General features: G+C 44.0%; 1 protein-coding gene across 1 annotated transcript in view; it reads left to right on the forward strand.

The window, feature by feature from the left end:
* The window catches only part of TMEM185A (transmembrane protein 185A), a 31,143-nt gene extending 19,464 nt beyond the window's left edge, over positions 1 to 11,679 (forward strand). The window contains exons 4-7 of the mRNA XM_082262688.1: positions 1,627 to 1,710; positions 1,850 to 2,026; positions 6,924 to 7,047; positions 10,973 to 11,679. Of these exons, the coding sequence (XP_082118814.1) occupies positions 1,627 to 1,710; positions 1,850 to 2,026; positions 6,924 to 7,047; positions 10,973 to 11,217 (630 nt within the window). The 3' untranslated portion in view covers positions 11,218 to 11,679. The remainder of the gene's footprint in view (positions 1 to 1,626; positions 1,711 to 1,849; positions 2,027 to 6,923; positions 7,048 to 10,972) is intronic.
* The last annotated feature ends 5,542 nt before the right edge of the window (positions 11,680 to 17,221 follow it).

Below are 17,221 nucleotides of genomic sequence, written 5' to 3' on the forward strand. Positions count from 1 at the left end.
CATGCTTTAACTTTTTCCTAATGACTTGGAGGATGGATGTCCTCTTCTTCTTTATTCTTTTCTTCTTCTTTCTTCCCCTGCACTGCAACCTTCCTTGACCTGTGATCCTAATCTGAGAAGTTAGAAAATACGCTCCCAGATAGCGGTGTGCTTGGGCGTATGGGTAAGGTAATAAGTGCCACATCCTAAATTGGGTCAAAAATTGCCTGCAAAGTCCGTGTTTCCTTTTTTAGCAATTTATGATCCTAATCTGTCAAACCCTAGCTGGACTGGTCAAAGGCCATTGGAAGGGATCTAAGCGCTGAAGGCAATTGATCCCTTTGCTCGTGGAGCTTTTGGAATTGATGCCTACAGCCTTGAGCTACAGTGTGGGTGAGTTATTGAAGGTCTCCTGCCTCATCTCCAGAATGATTCTTCTGTCAGTGAACATGATGGGGACCATGTTGGACCACACAGTACTCCTTTTGCCCAGAAAAAAGAAGCCTTAGGGCTCAGTCTGGGAAGACTCACTCCTTGGCCGAGGCCCAGAAAAATCCTTTGTTTACTGCATGTTCTCAAATTTGAACCCAAGACTAGCACTTGGTTCTCTTGCAAGCCTTGGACTTCCAAATCCCCCTACTCAAGTTTAGATAAAATCTTTTTCGATATGAGCTTCCAGCCTCCCGTAGAGTTTTGCAGACTGCCGGCAGTGGGGCTGAATGGTGCAACTGTGCCTTCCATTTGCAGCAAACCACTCCCGTTTTGTTCGCTGTTCCCCACCTAGTCATTGTTGAATGTATAGACAACCTGACTTCCTATGTCCCCTATGGTGTTTTTTTTGGAGTCCACACTTCTCACCCCTCTGTGTTTGCGAACATGCGCTCGGTACTGCTTTTTCTACAAAACTGAGGCATGCTAGGAGTAGGAGGGGTTATCCTGGGCTTGCCAGTGTCCAATCCTCTTGTAGGCTGCAGTATAACAAAGTCTAAGACTTCTGTGTCCCCCAATGAAGTCCACGAAATTGTAGCGTACATGCACGGCCCAGCTGAGAAGATTTTGACTAGTGGCTTTGTTCTGAGAAAGATATCTCACTCAATTGGGGTGAATATAATACCCCGTACACACGTTCCGATAATCGTACGATAAAACTCGCTTTCGACCTGATCGCACGATAATATGATCGTTAGTACACAGCTTTTGACAGCCGATCACGTCAGTTGGTCCAACAAAATCCGAAGGGACATACAGGAAAACTTATGTCGTACGATAGCCCCACAAATGACAATAGTGTCATCAGTACACTATGCGTCCATTAAAAATTGATCGACAAAGACCGCGCATGATCAGAAACACTAAAATAGCACGGAAAAAGCCTGGCTGCCATTATTTTTGTTTTGCACCATCTGATACATAGCTAAGCAACCGGGAAGCTTTTCCCGAATCGTACAACAAAAATCATACGGTTTTGTACGCATTGTTGAATTCGATGTTAGTATCATGCAACAGAATGCAAACAATAAGTCGTCCGATTATCTGAACGTGTGTACGGGGCTTAAGGCTGATGTGTGCAACTTTATATGTTATGTTACTCTCACATTATGTTTATTTGGATATTGAAAACTGTTTTTGTTTCCCCCTCTTTTGCAGTTGGAGATCTTGTGCTCTGTTAATATATTGCAGTTCATCTTCATTGCACTAAGACTTGACAGCATCATCACTTGGCCATGGCTGGTAAGCTTTTTTTCCCCCTTAAGTTTTGATTTAAGCCATGTGTGACTGCCACAGCTTTAGCATTCTTGTGTAACTGAGGTTTAATTGGTTACATGTGGTAGTTTTTTATTTGTCATTTAACCATTTATTTTCTATTTAGGTGGTGTGTGTGCCCCTCTGGATTCTTATGTCCTTCCTGTGTTTGGTGGTTTTGTATTATATTGTGTGGTCCGTCCTTTTCTTGAGATCGATGGATGTCATAGCCGAACAAAGACGGACACATATCACCATGGCAGTTAGCTGGATGGCTATAGTTGTGCCGTTACTTACTTTTGAGGTATTTACAGTTGACAATGCAAACAGAACTATTTCTAATGCTAATATGGTCACGTTTAAATGCAATTCACCCAAATTCATGTTCTTATCTGCATTTGTCTGGGCCAGCACATTAAGCGTCGGTTCACACTACGGTGATCCGACTTAGGGGGCGACCTGTGAAGTCGCGTGCACCGTGACTTCGGCACGACTTGCACGGACTTAATAAAATGAATGTCTATGCAAGTCGCTCCAGGTCGAAGTAGTACAGGACCCTTTTTCTAAGTCGGAGCAACTTGTGTCGCTCCTATTTAGAACCGTTCCTGTACTACACTATGGGAGGAGACGGTGCGTGACTTGTCGGGCTGACCAAGTCGCCTGACAAGTCGGACTAGTGTGAATGGACACTTTAGAAAGAATGTCAGTATGACCGCCAGGCATTTTCACAAAGACAGGGCAGCTGCAGTTACAGAGCCTCTTTGTTTCTCTGACAGGATTACTTTAAAGTATAACTAAAGGCAAACATTTTGTTTAGTTTTGGATAGAGGGGAGAGAGATTAGAACCCCTGTCAAGTGTGGTTTTTTTTTTTTTTCTGCCTCTGCCCTGGTTAAGGAAATTCACCCTCTCTATTTGTCCAGTTTACCATGGTCATTGAAAGTAAAAGAAAATCCCAAATTTTGGGTTGTCCCCAGAAAAGCAATAGAGGGAAAATCTTCTGATGGGGACACTAGTTTTGGTGACCTGGGGATCCCCAAGAAATTCCCCTAATTTGCAGGGATTTCCTCTCGCTTCCTGTTTGGCTATGGGACAGGAAGTGAAGGGGAATCTTGCAATGGGCACAGATGGCGAAATAAAATCTAATAGGGGTCATAACCATCCCTTGCTCTATCCAAAATGGAAAAATAAAGTTTTCTCTTTCATTCACTAACAGACACAGCTTCAAGTCTTTAGACCAGGGATTCCCAAACTATTGCCCTGCAGCTGTTGCAGAACTACACACCCCATGAGGCATTGTAAAACTCTGACATTAACAGACATGACTAGGCATGATGGGAATTGTAGTTCCTGAACAACTGGAGGGCCATAGTTTGGGAATCTCTGCTTTAGACCATTGGGCTTTATGCTGTCTCTCTTCAGGAGTAGGACTAGGTGAAAATCTTTTTGGTTACGCTACTGTGGCAGTTCCAGAGGGTATACCATCACTTCTGCTGTAGGACTTCTGTTTTTCTGCCTAGTCAGGAGTAAGGACCTTGCTCTCTGCTGGGATCTGCGGTCCTGGCATTTTTTTCCTTTTTTAAATGGAATTTTTTACTTTTACTTATTTTTGTTCCTGTGTGAACTACAAGCAACAGCCGGGGTGGGCAACGCCCTGGATATTCTAGATCCTTATGGTCTTTCCAGTCTGGCCTGCGAGCGCAACCAAACTATTAGCTGCACGCTAGGTTGGCCGTGACTTAGCCCCACTGGAGGGGGGCTGGCGAGTGAAACACCTCACAAGGTCGCATAGCCCTGGTCATGACCCAATCAGAGTCGCAGCGTACCTCAGGCCGCAGCATGCCCATTCCAAGATGGTACGGTAGACTGCTAGGAGTAGCGCCGGCCTGGTGACCATGGTATGGTGAGTAGTGTTCCCCCTCCTTTCTCACAGAATTGTTGGGGTGGTCACAGGCCCTCCCTGGGGATGGTAGGCCCCTCATGTGTCCTTTCTCCCTCATAACTTTTCCCCTTCTCTTTAGCGAGGTTCCTCCTGTGTAGATGCCCTCATCTGCCCCCTCAGGGGGGGGGCATGGGTGTTTTTGGCTGGGGGGCTTGTATGGTGCTGGGCCAGAGACGTAGTGGGTGGTGCTGCTGCTGACCCCCTGGTGGGGGTGTCTGTAACCCCATAGACTTTCATTGGCGGCCATTTTCTTGTAGTCGGATGCAGTGCTGGGCTGCGGGGGCCTCTAGTGTCAGGTTGGCATTTCCTCTTTCTAGCAGTGTGGCAGACCGCTTTGGCGCTCCCCAGCTTCGGCGATGAGTCTCTGGGGGGTACTCTATCCTTCCTCTGCTGTATACAGCACCGCGGGTGAGCTGATTCTTGTGGTGCCCCAGCGGTGCACGGGCACCCCGTTTTTTTTTTTTCTGGAAAAAAAATAAAAAATAAAATAATTTTCTGAGCAGCGAGGTTCCGATTAACCCTTTATGGTCATGGAGCCCCTTGAGCGCGTTTCTCCACCCGATCAACTACTGGAAGCTGCGGGACCCTCTGGGTCTCAGTCTGCCCTGGCGGCCATGACAGCAGCCCTGCAGTCAGCTAGTAACCAAAGTAGATATGGCCCTGCAAAGGAGGCCTGGCAAGAAGCGTCCCTTGCCTTTGCCTGTATCCTCTGCTTCCTAGGAATCTGAGGTGGATTTGGCCGCCATGGACGAGAGTCAGCCCATTGGATCTGCGTCCACGCACGCTGAGTGTGCTCTAATAGTGAGGATGAGTCCTCCTCCGCAGCCACGCATGAAAAAGCGCTGGTGGAGGCCCTAATTGTGTCAGTGCGGGAAACTTTAAAGTTGGAGGACTCGGCTGAGTCGGCGATGCCGGTGCAGTATGGCACTCACAAATCTTCCGAGGTGACTAAGGTGTTTCCCTTTCCTTCCTATTTTGACGAGATTGTCACTAGTCAGTGGGGTTCCCCGAAACACATGGTTGGAATACCTAAGCGTTTTCCTCGGAGTCATCCCTTTGAGGAATCTCTTCTGAAGAAACTGACGATTCTCAGGTTTTCAGGCTAAATAAGGCCGTGCTTTTGCCGGTGGAGGATTATCCGTCCTTTGAGGACCCTGTGGATAAAAGAGCTTAGGCTCTGGTCCGATGCCTTCTCACTGTGGCCGGTTCAATTTTGAGACCGGTGTTTGCTATCACCTTGGTATCCCAGACTTTAACGGAATGGGCTAAAATTTTGTGCCAGGATATGGGGGGGGGGGGGGGAGGAGACATCATCCTTCTGAACTGGTGGATCAGTTGATGCAGGGGTTACAGTATATTTGTGATGCATCCCTGGATGCGGCCCCTTTGGCCGGCAGGGTTTCGGTGATGGCGGTGATCCATTGCCGCATGATCTAGTTGGCTGACCAGGCTTCGAAAAAGGTGCTGACTGATCTTCCTTTCGCAGGTTACTGCCTGTTCGGTGCCTCCATGGAAGAGATTATTAAGGGCCTTGGGTGGCAAGAGTACATTGCTTCCGCAGGCTGCTATGGGCAAGGAACCTCGCCGTAAGCGTGGTCCTTTTTTTCTTTTCGGCTCACAAGCGGCCCTTTCGTCCATCTGGATCGCAGGAAAAGGGTTCAAAATCCACCTGTACCTTTTGCGTGAGGCTCCAAGAGAACCTGGAATGGTAAGTCCAAAGCAGGCACTTCAGGTTCCACAGACAAGCCTTTCCCAGCCTGAAGGGACGCCTACCTTCATATTCCAACATATGTTGGGCATCAGCGTTTTCTTTGTTTTTCCGTGGGCGAGGAGTACTTTCAATTCGTGGAGTTACCCTTTGGTCTCGCCTCAGCTCCTCTTGTGTTCACAAAGGTTGTGGCCCCAGTGTTGGCCTTGTTACAGCAGAAGGGGATCATGGTACTGGGTTACCTGGATGATCTGCTTCTGCGTGCAGAGTCCTCCGTGGCTCTAGAAGCCGACTTGGACATTATGGTGTGAACTCTGCAGGAGTTCGGGTGGACACTGAATTTTTAGAAATCGGCACGGTCTTCGTCCACAAAGCTGGACTACCTGGGTCTGATGCTGGACTCGGCGTCAGCCCGGGTGTTTATTCCTCAGACAAAACTTCTGAAGCTGCACAATGCGGTTCGGCTCCTTTTGTCCAACCATCCATCATCACTCAGGACTCGCATGCAAGTGCTGGGTTTGATGGTGTAACGGAACCGTGACCCACACTGTGCTTGTGGACTTCCATCAGTATACCGCTTCCTCCCAGTCTTGAACATGGATATCAAATAACCTAGCAGCCCCCATACAAAGCTAGCCGACAACTTAGCTTGTACAAGTTAAGGAACCTTCTCTTTTATTGAACAGTCACACAGAATTTATATACAGCATGGAGATCCCTTCCTGATCAAATTACCCCATCAGGTCACGTGCCTGATTACATTATCTTATGCAGATGAAATTGTATACAGAACAACCAACACAAGCAGTATACTATTTCCACTCCGCAACAAACAGATGATAGTGATTCAATCAACCTGAGCCAATTAACTAGCAGACGGCCGTCCTCAAGCTCCTGAACTACAATGCACATTATCATAAGTGTAAACACAGAACCCATTGTAGATAATAGGTGAGTACATCAGCATATTCAATGATGTCTGGAAGACAGGTGGTTGAACTGATATTAGCATCTGCTATGACTGAATGTGTGAAGCAGTCTTGACATGTTTCTTGAGATACATGGTTGACAAATATCACTGTCCCATTCAAAGCAATCCAAACAATATTCTCAGTGTCCATTAAGTATTTGTCTTTCACTCCCAGTAACGGTGAGTACCTTCACATATCTTCCCCCGCCCATAGTTATACTTTGTCAGCTGATGTTGAAGCCCAACTTGGGTCTTCCTCAGGCCATCATTCTGTAATGTTCTGATTTCTCTTTGGATCTTCTTTTAAAGTGGACGGTCCTCATTGATGAGGACTGTTTTCTGCATCATTACACTGGGTGCACAGTGCTGTGGCATTGTTCCCTCAAGGTTCAGGTTGAATGATGCTGGATGGTGAATATTGCAGCTGCTTTTTTTTTTTTATTGCTCCTAGGAGGCATTATAAAAATAGGCCAGAGTTGCCTTTTATCAATTAACATTTGTGTTATTTTGTGTTTAGACAAAAAAAAAAGTGAGGTTATTGACTTGTACTAATAATTTTATATGTTTTGGATTTGTCTTTTAGATTCTGCTTGTACATCGACTAGATGGCCATAACTTGTTCTCCTACATCCCAATCTTTGTCCCTTTATGGCTTTCTTTAATCACTCTGATGGCAACAACATTTGGGCAGAAAGGAGGCAATCACTGTGAGTAGTTCTCTTTAGAGCAAATTATTTTAAGTGTATAAAATTCTGGCCTATAGTCAAGCTTTAGATCGGCAGCCTTTTAATTGAAGTAAATTTTTAGGGTTCAGATATACAGATGATTTTTTTAATTGCTTGGTAGCATGACAATAAAGGATACATTTACCTTTTGTGAACATGTTACACCCATATTTAGGGTGTAACATGTTCAGCATCTGCCTGCTCTTCCTCCAATCCCCCCCATTACAGTGGGGCAGGGATTTTCCCCCCGCACCAGCTGTCACAATTCAAAAAGCGATTGGCCGTATGGGACTGCACCCACACGGCCGCTTCATTCATTCAGAGAGTTCTGTGAATCAGTGATCTACAACTTCCATCAGCCTTTGAGGCTGACGGCTTGTAGTTCTCCATGAACTACCAGGGAGTTGATGAGTGCTATAGGTAGTTCTTTGAGCTTCCTGTCATTTAGTAACTGCCTGCCTGTCTGAAGAAACCTGACTTTACACCCACGATCTGCCGAGGATGCATAGGCTTACAGACTCCTAAAAAAAAAAAATAAATGCAAATTTTTTTTACCTGCAAAATAATGTGCATTTATTTATTTTTTTAAAGGTGAAGTTATCCTTTAAAAGGCTTGTTCACGCTGCATTTCTGTGCATTGAGGTGCTTTGCAATTACCAGCCCATTACCACTTTCTGGCTGCGCTATAGCCAAGAGTGGCTACAGCGTGGGCTTCCTTTGGCAAAAGAGTGTACATGGACGTCATCCTGTGATTACCCTGCCCACGTGCCCCCCTGCGATGTGCAGGTAGCACGCTCTGTGATCCTTCGGAATCAGCTGAACACAGATTAGGGTAAAGGGCCAATCACAGTGACCCTTTACCACGTAATCCGCTGTGTTCAATGACAGCTGATCACCGGATGTGAACACACACAAGTCAGTTATCGGCTTTTCTTTCCTCACACTGACAGCATGAGTAGAGAAAAAGAGAGCCGATAAGTGACATCGGCACTGATAAATGTTCTGATTATCAATGCAGTTCCAACAATGCTGTCAATCGGTGCCACCTATCAGTGCCTCCTCATCGGTGTCCCCTATTAGTTTGCCCCCATCCCCCTCCAGAACACAGTGATTTGGCTGCGAGCGCTGACTGGATGCTGGTTTTCAGACGAGATGCTGTACACATGGGCTGAAAGTTGGCCGATTCCTGCCGAACTAACCTTTTTTGGCCAATTTTCGTCCTGTGTGTACCCAGCTTTAGGAACCAAACGTTCCGAAGACACAGGACACAGGAAGACTTTGAGCGTCAGGATATTCTGTTCTCTATTGGTGGATTGGACACTAACAAACTAGCCCAGGATAACTCATTTTACTCCCAGCATGCCTTTGTTTTTTGCTAGTGTCCTAGGTCGATGGATGCCTTTTCTCTGCTCTTCTGAGAAAAAAACTAACCTTTAGCTAGCTACTATTTCTTCTGCAATTGAGATTCCTGCTAAATGGCTACTGAGCAGGTTTCTAATGTATATGCAACTATCCAGACCAGCCTTTCCTCAGCAGTGCAATACATGGACCCCACTAGCCTGGACTGTGACCTTCTGGGCACAGGTCTCTGCATTGTGGCGCTTTCCAGGCCTTTGTGTTGCAGAACGCTCTTCCAGTTCACAGCCTTAGCATAGTCCCAGGTGTGACCCAGTCTCTGAAGACTCACTTTTGGTGCTTATCCCGAATGGTTCTACTCGCAGAGCTAGATACTAGGATGGCTGAGCGCCATTTAAAAATCCTGCTGTGCATTGGTTTTACCGTGGAATAGGTTAACGCTGAGAGATCAAGTGCTCATGTGCTTGTTCTGCACTCTTTCCAAGTAATCTTCATTGGGGAAACTTCTTATCGCCGCTGCTCCCATTTGCAAGTTACACATTGAACTCCCGTCCGTTCTTCTCTGGTTCCTGCTTACAGTTGTCTGGTCACCATCGGCTGCCTGGCCCATCAGCTGGGCTCGTTCGTATCTGAGGCTTGCCCTTGTATCTGAGCCAAGTTGCATTCCACCTTGCAGTGCAATATGCCTGGTTTTTGATATATAGAGACAGTCCCACTGTATGTAATGGTTCTGATGGTACGACACAGGGGTTGATTGTCTAAAATTGGAGAGTGCAACATCTGGTTCAGCTGTGCATGGTAGCCATTCAGCTTGTTCAATTAAGCTTTGACAGAAAAAAAAAAAAAACTTGGAAAATTATTGGTTTTCTTTACAGAGCTGAACCAGCTTTTGCACTCTCCAGTTTTAGTAAATAAATTCCATAGCATCTGGAATTTTGCTGTCAGCTAGAGTCTATTCCATCCTCTGTGTCTCCCTAATTCCATTGGGCATAGGGGGCAAGATAAATTCCCAGGGAATTCTGTGAGATGAATCCTGGCCTCTTGCCAATGATTCTAGAGTGTCATTTGGGCCTTAGCACCATTAAGACCCAGGTTACTGTGCTAGATGGATCCCCACTCTTTAGTCAAGACCTTTCTGCAAAGTTTTCCACCATGTGGATCCATTGTGACTCCACTGGAGCTTGATTTCAACATCAGAGCATTTAAAAAGAAAAAAAAAACTTTTAACCTATTAGGGATATCCCCCCTTTGCTTTCTTAAGCTGGCCATACTGTACAATAATAACTATTTTATTTATTTTTTCAACCAGCAGGATGAATCACTAACTGTACTATTGTGTTCTGACGACGAGGACCCTTCCAACCGTCAGAACACACTGATCAGTGTTGCTGGTTATATCTGGCGGTACCGATTTGTTTGGGGAAAAAAACAGGCTGGTGTACAAAAGTTGATTGGTAGATCAGCCTCTGTACAACTAGCTTGCCTATACATGAATCAAAATTCGGCCAGTCCCAGATGAATCGGCCACCTTCATTCACAAAGTTGCAAAACTTGTTGCCATTGTCTCTTCAAAGCGTGTGTCTGAGCTGTCAGCCTTCTTGTGAAGAACCCATTCTGGTCTTAAACAAGGACAAGGTGATAAGGCCCCACCTCAAACTCATGCCTACCAAAAGTAGTTTTGGCCTCTCACCTCAACCAGGACATTGTTCTTTCATCTCTCTGGCTCCAGTTCATCAGAAGATTGCCTAGAGTAGTTTGTGCTATAGGAGTGACCTTACATCACAGCAACTGCATCTTTTAGAAAGACTGACTCATTGTCATTCCTGAGGGTCTCTGTAAGGGTGAACCGGGCTTCTTTTTCAATTATTTCTTGGTCACTGAGGCAAACCATTTTTTTAGGCTTATAAGATGCCATCTTTTTCTGTCAAGCCACATTCCACTAGATCTGTAAATGCTTCTTGGGCACTTCAGCATTAGGTTACTATTTCTCAGATTTGCAAGCTGCTACCTAATCTTTTGTTCACACGTTCTCATTCTACCAGGTGGACGTTCAGGTTCTTAACCACCCCAAAGTTGGACTGCTTTTGGACATCTTAATAGCCTAAGACCTATGTCCCTCAATGGATGAACAAGAAAATAGGATTTTGATACTCGCCATAAAATCCTGTTCTTGAAGTACATTGAGGGACAGGGGTCCTAGCCCTGTGTGTGTTTTTTGATTTTGCTCTTGTTAATGCTTTGCTTCAAAATTTAGGCATACTGGGAATAGGAGAGGTTATCCTAGCCTGGCCCACTTTTTTTTTTTCTTGTTTGCAAGTGTTCAATGTTCTTTTAGGGCACGGTATATCAACACAGTCTAAGGCTTCCTGTGTCACGTGATGGACTCCTAAGTTAAGAATTTTATGGTGAGTACAAAAATCCTTTTCTTGATCATTCATAATTTGGGTCTGGGGAGGTTTGTCAAAGATAGAAGTTCCTTAGCACAATGTGGAGCATGGTAAAGTATTGGCTATACAGTAGCCTTCCACTAATAAATCCCAATTTTTTCCAGGGTGGTTTGGCATTCGGAAAGACTTCTGTCAGTTCCTACTAGAGATCTTCCCTTTCCTTCGGGAATACGGCAATATATCCTATGATATTCATCATGAGGACAGTGAAGATGCAGAGGAAACGCCTGTACCAGAACCTCCCAAAATCGCCCCAATGTTTCGAAAAAAGACTGGCGTAGTAATTACACAAAGCCCTGGCAAATATGTTGTGCCTCCTCCCAAGCTGAACATTGATATGCCAGATTAAAGGGACTTCAAGACATGAAGACTTTGCCTAGGTGCACTTACCAGTTTCCAGCCCGAGGGTAAAAGCAGCTCTTCACGAGACCAGACTATATACGCTACTGACCTCACTTCATTTTTTTTTGTTTTGCTTTTGTTTTTAAAAACTCTTTTTAAAATGCAGCATAACATTACATATCAGTGCTGCTGCATTGAAATCTTCTCTCCCTGACCATGTCAGCTCAGCTAACAGACGATCAATGTAGCTATTCATTACATGCTTGGACTTCTAAGAGAATAAATTAATGTTATTGTGAAATGCCGTTTGGCATAGCTGTAAAAGTTATTCTTGTGTTTGACGTGCAGCTATTATGCAAGGCTCCTGCTTTGGGCAAAACTCTTGCATTACCTACTTTTATACCACTAGTGTAATATTGACCTATTAAAACCTGAGCACTGCTTCTGTAATATTAAATAGGGGATCACCATTCTGTCCTCTCCCATTTCATGGAACCAGGTCCCCACTTTTTTCACCTGCTAGAGAAACTGAATAAAGCAGCCCACGATAAATGCTTAGGGGCCTCCACTCAGGCTGTCAAGGTCTCATGAGTCGGATGATGCTGACTAGTATGGGTGCAGTCTGTGGAAAGGTTTGTCCAGACCCAAAGCACGCTGTAGAAATAGGAAGAGATAGCCTGGCTGCTACACACCTCACCCGGCCCTAGTGGTTAACAGGTGAAAGCAGCCTCAGCTCGATTCATTCAGGCCATGTCTTAACAGGTTCCCTCCCACCCCCAGATTAACCACTTTACCACCGGAGGATTTTGCTGTCTTACGTCCAGGCCACTTTTTGCGATTCGGCACTGTGCGACTTTAACTGACATTTGCGTGGTCATGCAACGCCGTACCCAAACTAAATTTACGTCCTTTTTTTCCCACAAACAGAGCTTTTTTTTGGTGGTATTTGATCACCTGTGCGCTTTTTTTTTTTTACTTTTTGTGCTATAAACAAAAAAAGAGCGTGAATTTTGAAAAAATAACAATATTTTTCACATTTTTTTTATATGAAATTCCCCCCAAAAAATGTAAAAATCTAAATTTTTTTTTATCATTTTAGGCCAATTTGTTCTCTGCTACATATTTTTGGTAAAAAAAATTGCAATAAGTGTATTTTGGTTTGCGCAAAAGTTATTGTGTGAACCCTGCAATCTGACCCGGTCTGTCACTTAGGAGATCCGCCCGCTTTGTTTACACAAGCGGGCGGATCTCCACACTCGATTCCCGGACGATCGGGGAAGAGCGGCGGTAATCACCTGCCGCTGGCCCGACTCCCGCTGTGACTGAATACATCGGGAGCAAGCCTCCGGCGGCGCGCGTGCGCCGCCCACAAAGGGGGGAGCCCAGCGACGTAGGTCTACGTCGCTGGACGGGAACGAGCCACTTTGCCGCAGTACACTCAATGTTAAGCCCAGGGGCGGGACAAATCATGTTGGGGCATGGCCTGGATTAATCAAGCTGAGGCTGCTTTTGTCTGTTAGCCACTCGGGCTGGGCGAGGTGTGCGGCTGCCCGGCTATCTCTTCCTATTTCTACAGAGCAGCCAACCAGTTTAAATGAAACTCCATGAGAGCTATTATATGCAAACAACTGACTTGAGTCTACCAAGTGAATTTTAACAATAAAGAGAAAAAGGATGGCTTTTGCTCATAACAGGAATTTTGGGTGGAGGAACTGGCCTTCACCCTTTTTAGAAGTCAAAAGCAATAAGGAACTTTAATTTAACCTGGCAAATTCATCTTAGGAGCTTACCTACACAAAAAACTTGTTGATGTGCCTGCCTTAGAACTTGCAATTTACCCTGGACATCAGGTAGGCGGCTGCATACAGATGCAACTTGCAAAGGTGTGGTCCTTGAGGTAAGATTCTTTGAGTCAGTGATCTGGAACAAGTATGCCGCCAGTAGAGTCACCAATCCTTTTCTGCATACTTGTTTTGTGTCAGTGACCATATTGAAGCCTGACAGCTAGGCAATTTATTATTGTTTATGTTATTAGCAATTACAAGTTCCATATTTCTGTATGACAGTTTAAACAGTTTAAAATGTAAAAGGCAATTTTTTTTTTTTTTTTTTTAAGTCATGGACCATTTACTTTCTAAATATGACATTCTCTGACTTTACAGTGCCCCAATAAAATGTTATCGGCAATCTCCAGCAGTTTGCTGCAAAATGGTCAGTGGGTCCTGAAAAGGTGGACCAGCACCCAAAAAAACAAACCAAAAAAGAAAAAAAAAAGGCCCTGGTTGTCAAAATTTAATTTTTTTTCATTTGTTCTCCATTGATTTCTAAGTAGATATACCCTTTGATGACACTTAAAAAGATGGTAGTATTTGGGAAGCAGGCATTGACCCATTCCTAACCCTAGGTTTATTTTTCTGTAGGTATTGCAGCCTTGCTTGTTTGTATAGTATTTATAAAATTGTTTTAGCAATGTAATATATTCTGTTCAAATTATACTTGTGTACAGTATAAATTCTTAAATACAAAATATTTTTTTAAATAAGATTTGTTTGTAAAAAAATAAAGCTTATGTTTCCAGATTTGTCATTTATAATTTACATTTTAAATACTGTCAGATGTGCATCATCAAAAAAAAAAAAAAAAAAAAGCCCGTACCTTTTTTTTTTTGTGTTTTTTCTCTCTTCTTTTTTTTTTTTTTTATTCTTCCTTTCACACTGATCTAGAAAATCACTATCCGAATTGAATGTTAATTATTATGCACTGAAACAGTGTTGCTTGTAAAGTTTACTGGCCAACCTTAAATAACATGTTTTTGTTGCAAGTGTTCAGTAAACTCTTTGAATGTCTTAAGATCTTTTGGCGTTTGGACTGTTATTTACAAACATACTGGAGCTGATGAGCAATGGAACATAGTAAACTGGAAGTATTACCTATAGTTACCATTCCACTGTTTATTTCAATTTTTGATTTATGTCCTTTCTTTTTACTATATGTATACAAATAAACATTTACTGCATGACAAAAGATGCCTAGATCAATATGGGCTTGCTAATGAGACAGCACAGCTGCTGCTTTTATCCATAGAGTTCCACAGAACTGGTTTAATCATTACCATCCATAATATTTAGGGATCTCTGGAAGCACAGCACTTTCCCTACTTCCAACACCCAAGTTATTCAAGAGGTTTTCATCTCAGCTTAAGTCATCAGCTACATAAACTGTAGCTGCTGACTTTTAATAATAGGACACTCACTTGCCCCAGGATCCAGCATTATCCTTACCTGACCAGTTTATTCGCCAGACTTCGGTCCCTGGCACCATCATACTAACTGGGCAGCTGCCTGTACTTTTTTTTTTGCAGCTTCACAGCTGGCTGCTCTCTGCGTATACATGAGCTGTGCTGCACTATTGATTGGTCCCACAGCCTTCTGGGATCTGTGATGTATACTAGAGGGCTGCAGGGTAAGGAGGAGGGGACTAAACTACTGCCACGGCGATCTGACCTGAAGTGGGGGAGCGGGTACCTGTCAAAAGCAGGTATCCACTCCCCCCTGCCCAAAAAAAAAAGTCCCAAATATTGAGGAAGAGCGTTAACTTTTTGGGTGAAGTTACGCTTTAGGCTTGCTACATTTGCTAAAGCCAACACTTTCATTAGGCTGTATACTCACTTCTCTATTTACATTTTAATGTGTGTTATCAAAATTGTATGGTTTCATGCACTGCCTCAGCCATCAATAGGACATTGCAGGGCAACACAACTGTACAAATATGAATTAGCACAGTTTTAAAACAATGGATAGCTGGTCTACATGCATTAATGTGCTTTAAAACAAATAGCTGTTACTGGACCCTTAAAATGGTAAAAAGTCACAAATTTGAAATACTTTTGATTCTCTCTGTTTTAGGTCCCTTTTCAGTAGTGTGTGTGTTGTCCTAAAATTATAATGCTAAATACCTTCCCAAGTAAGTGAGCACAGTGAGGAGGGGCTGAGATTTCCCTCTGATGAATGCAAGCTAGCAGAGGGAGGTCATGTGTCTGCACAGCAGGGCTTTAAAAAGAAGGTATTTAGCATTATAATCTTAGGAAAACACACACACTGTACTGAACAGGGACCTAAAAACAGAGAAGATCAAAGAATTAATACATATTTCTTGACAAACACTGGAGCAGCTGAAGGGGAATATAATTACACAGCAGGAGAGGGGTGGGGAGGAGATCAGCTCTCACAAAGAATACGGAGCTGACAGGGAGGGGGAGATGAAGAGACTAGGAGGAGATAGCTGGATGACGGAGGCACGTAAACTGACCATGCTATTGGAGATCAGCAGCCATGATTAATGTGGTCAGTTTACAGAGGGGAAGGCAGGATCAACCAGGTATTGTACAACATAGAAAAGGACAATTAACGTGGCAAAAGCACTGTGCTATATATTGAGCCTTAAAGGGGCAGGGGCATTTTTTTTATTTTTTTTGTTAAACCACTTGCCAACAGACGTCAGTATATCTACTGCGGGTACGTCGCTCGCCCACGAGCCTCTATGGGGCAAGCGCGTGCCGCCGGAGGCGCGCTCCTGCCCCCGTTCGTTCAGTAACATCTCTGCTCTGATGTCCGCCGGCCACTCGCAATCTCCCTCTGGAGAGGGAGAAAGGCAGACGGCTGATGTAAACAAAGCAGTCTGTCATTCTCCCTGATGTAACTGCAGAGACTATACGATCCTGCTATGTAGGATCGTATGTCTCTGTGGTTACATCACAAGCCACGCCCCCCCACAGTTAGAATCGCGCCCCTAGGGATACATTTAACCCACTGTTTACCAATAAACGTAACCCCCTTCCCTGCCAGTGTCATTTTTACAGTAACAGTGCATATGTATAGCACTGATTACTGTAGTAATGTCACTGGTACCCCCAAAAGCGTCAATTTCAGTCAAGGGTCCGATCTGTCCGCCTCAATGTCGCAGTCCCGCAAAAGAAATCGCAGATCGCTGCCATTACTAGTTAAAAAAAAAAAAAAAAAAAATGACATAAATCTTTCCCGTAGTTAGTAAATGCAATAACTTTTGCGCAAACCAATCAAAATATGCTTATTGCGATTTTTTTTTTTTTTTTTCACCAAAAATATGTAGCAGAAAACAAATTTGCCTAAAATGTTAAATTTTGATTTTTACATTTTTTGGGGGGGAATTTCATGTAAAAAAATGTGAAAAATATTATTTTTTCAAAATTGTCGCTCTTTTTTGTTTATAGCGCAAAAAGTAAAAATTGCTCAGGTGATCAAATACCACCAAAAGAAAGCTCTGTTTGTGGGAAAAAAAGGACGTCCATTTCATTTGGGTACAGCATCGCACGACCATGCAATTGTCTGTTAAATTCACGCAGTGCCGAATCGCAAAATAGGCCCTGGTCTTTGAGCAACCAAATCCTCCGGGGCTTAAGTGGTTAAGATTAGTGCTTCGTACTCCTATTGAGAAGTGAAGTTTCACTTTAAATATGGAAGTGAATTTAAACATTTTTTTCTCTTACGTTCATTGACAGACACAGCTTTTGATCTTCTGGCTATGCTTATGGACAGTATGCTATAGCCGAGTCAGAAGTAGGGACCTAGTTCCGTGCTGGGATCTCTGTTCCTGGCAATTTTCTCTTTTTGGATAGAATTCTTTTTCCTGTTTGTTTTCCCTGTGAGATCTACAATCAACTGCCGGACTGGGCGACGAGCTGGATAATCTAGATCCAGTCGTCACCCCAATCTGGCCAACGAGCGTGTGCAGACCTCAGTGCCTCCTGGGCCTTCCGTCATCAGGCATTAGTGATGTAGGTTTGCAATGCGGCCACTTGGTCGTTGGTGCACACTTTCACAAAGTTCAAAAAAGTGGATCTGTTGGCATCTGTGGATGCTTCCTTTGGCCGCAAGGTTTTTGCAAGCTGCTGTTTAGAGGATCTGGTCCTCTTGGTGTATTGTTTTTTTTTTTTTTTTTAGGTGAGCCCCAGTTGTTTTGGTTGAGCTCCTGTT

This window comes from Pelophylax lessonae, assembly GCF_965119305.1.
Source record: "Pelophylax lessonae genome assembly, chromosome: 7".
NCBI lineage: Eukaryota > Metazoa > Chordata > Amphibia > Anura > Ranidae > Pelophylax > Pelophylax lessonae.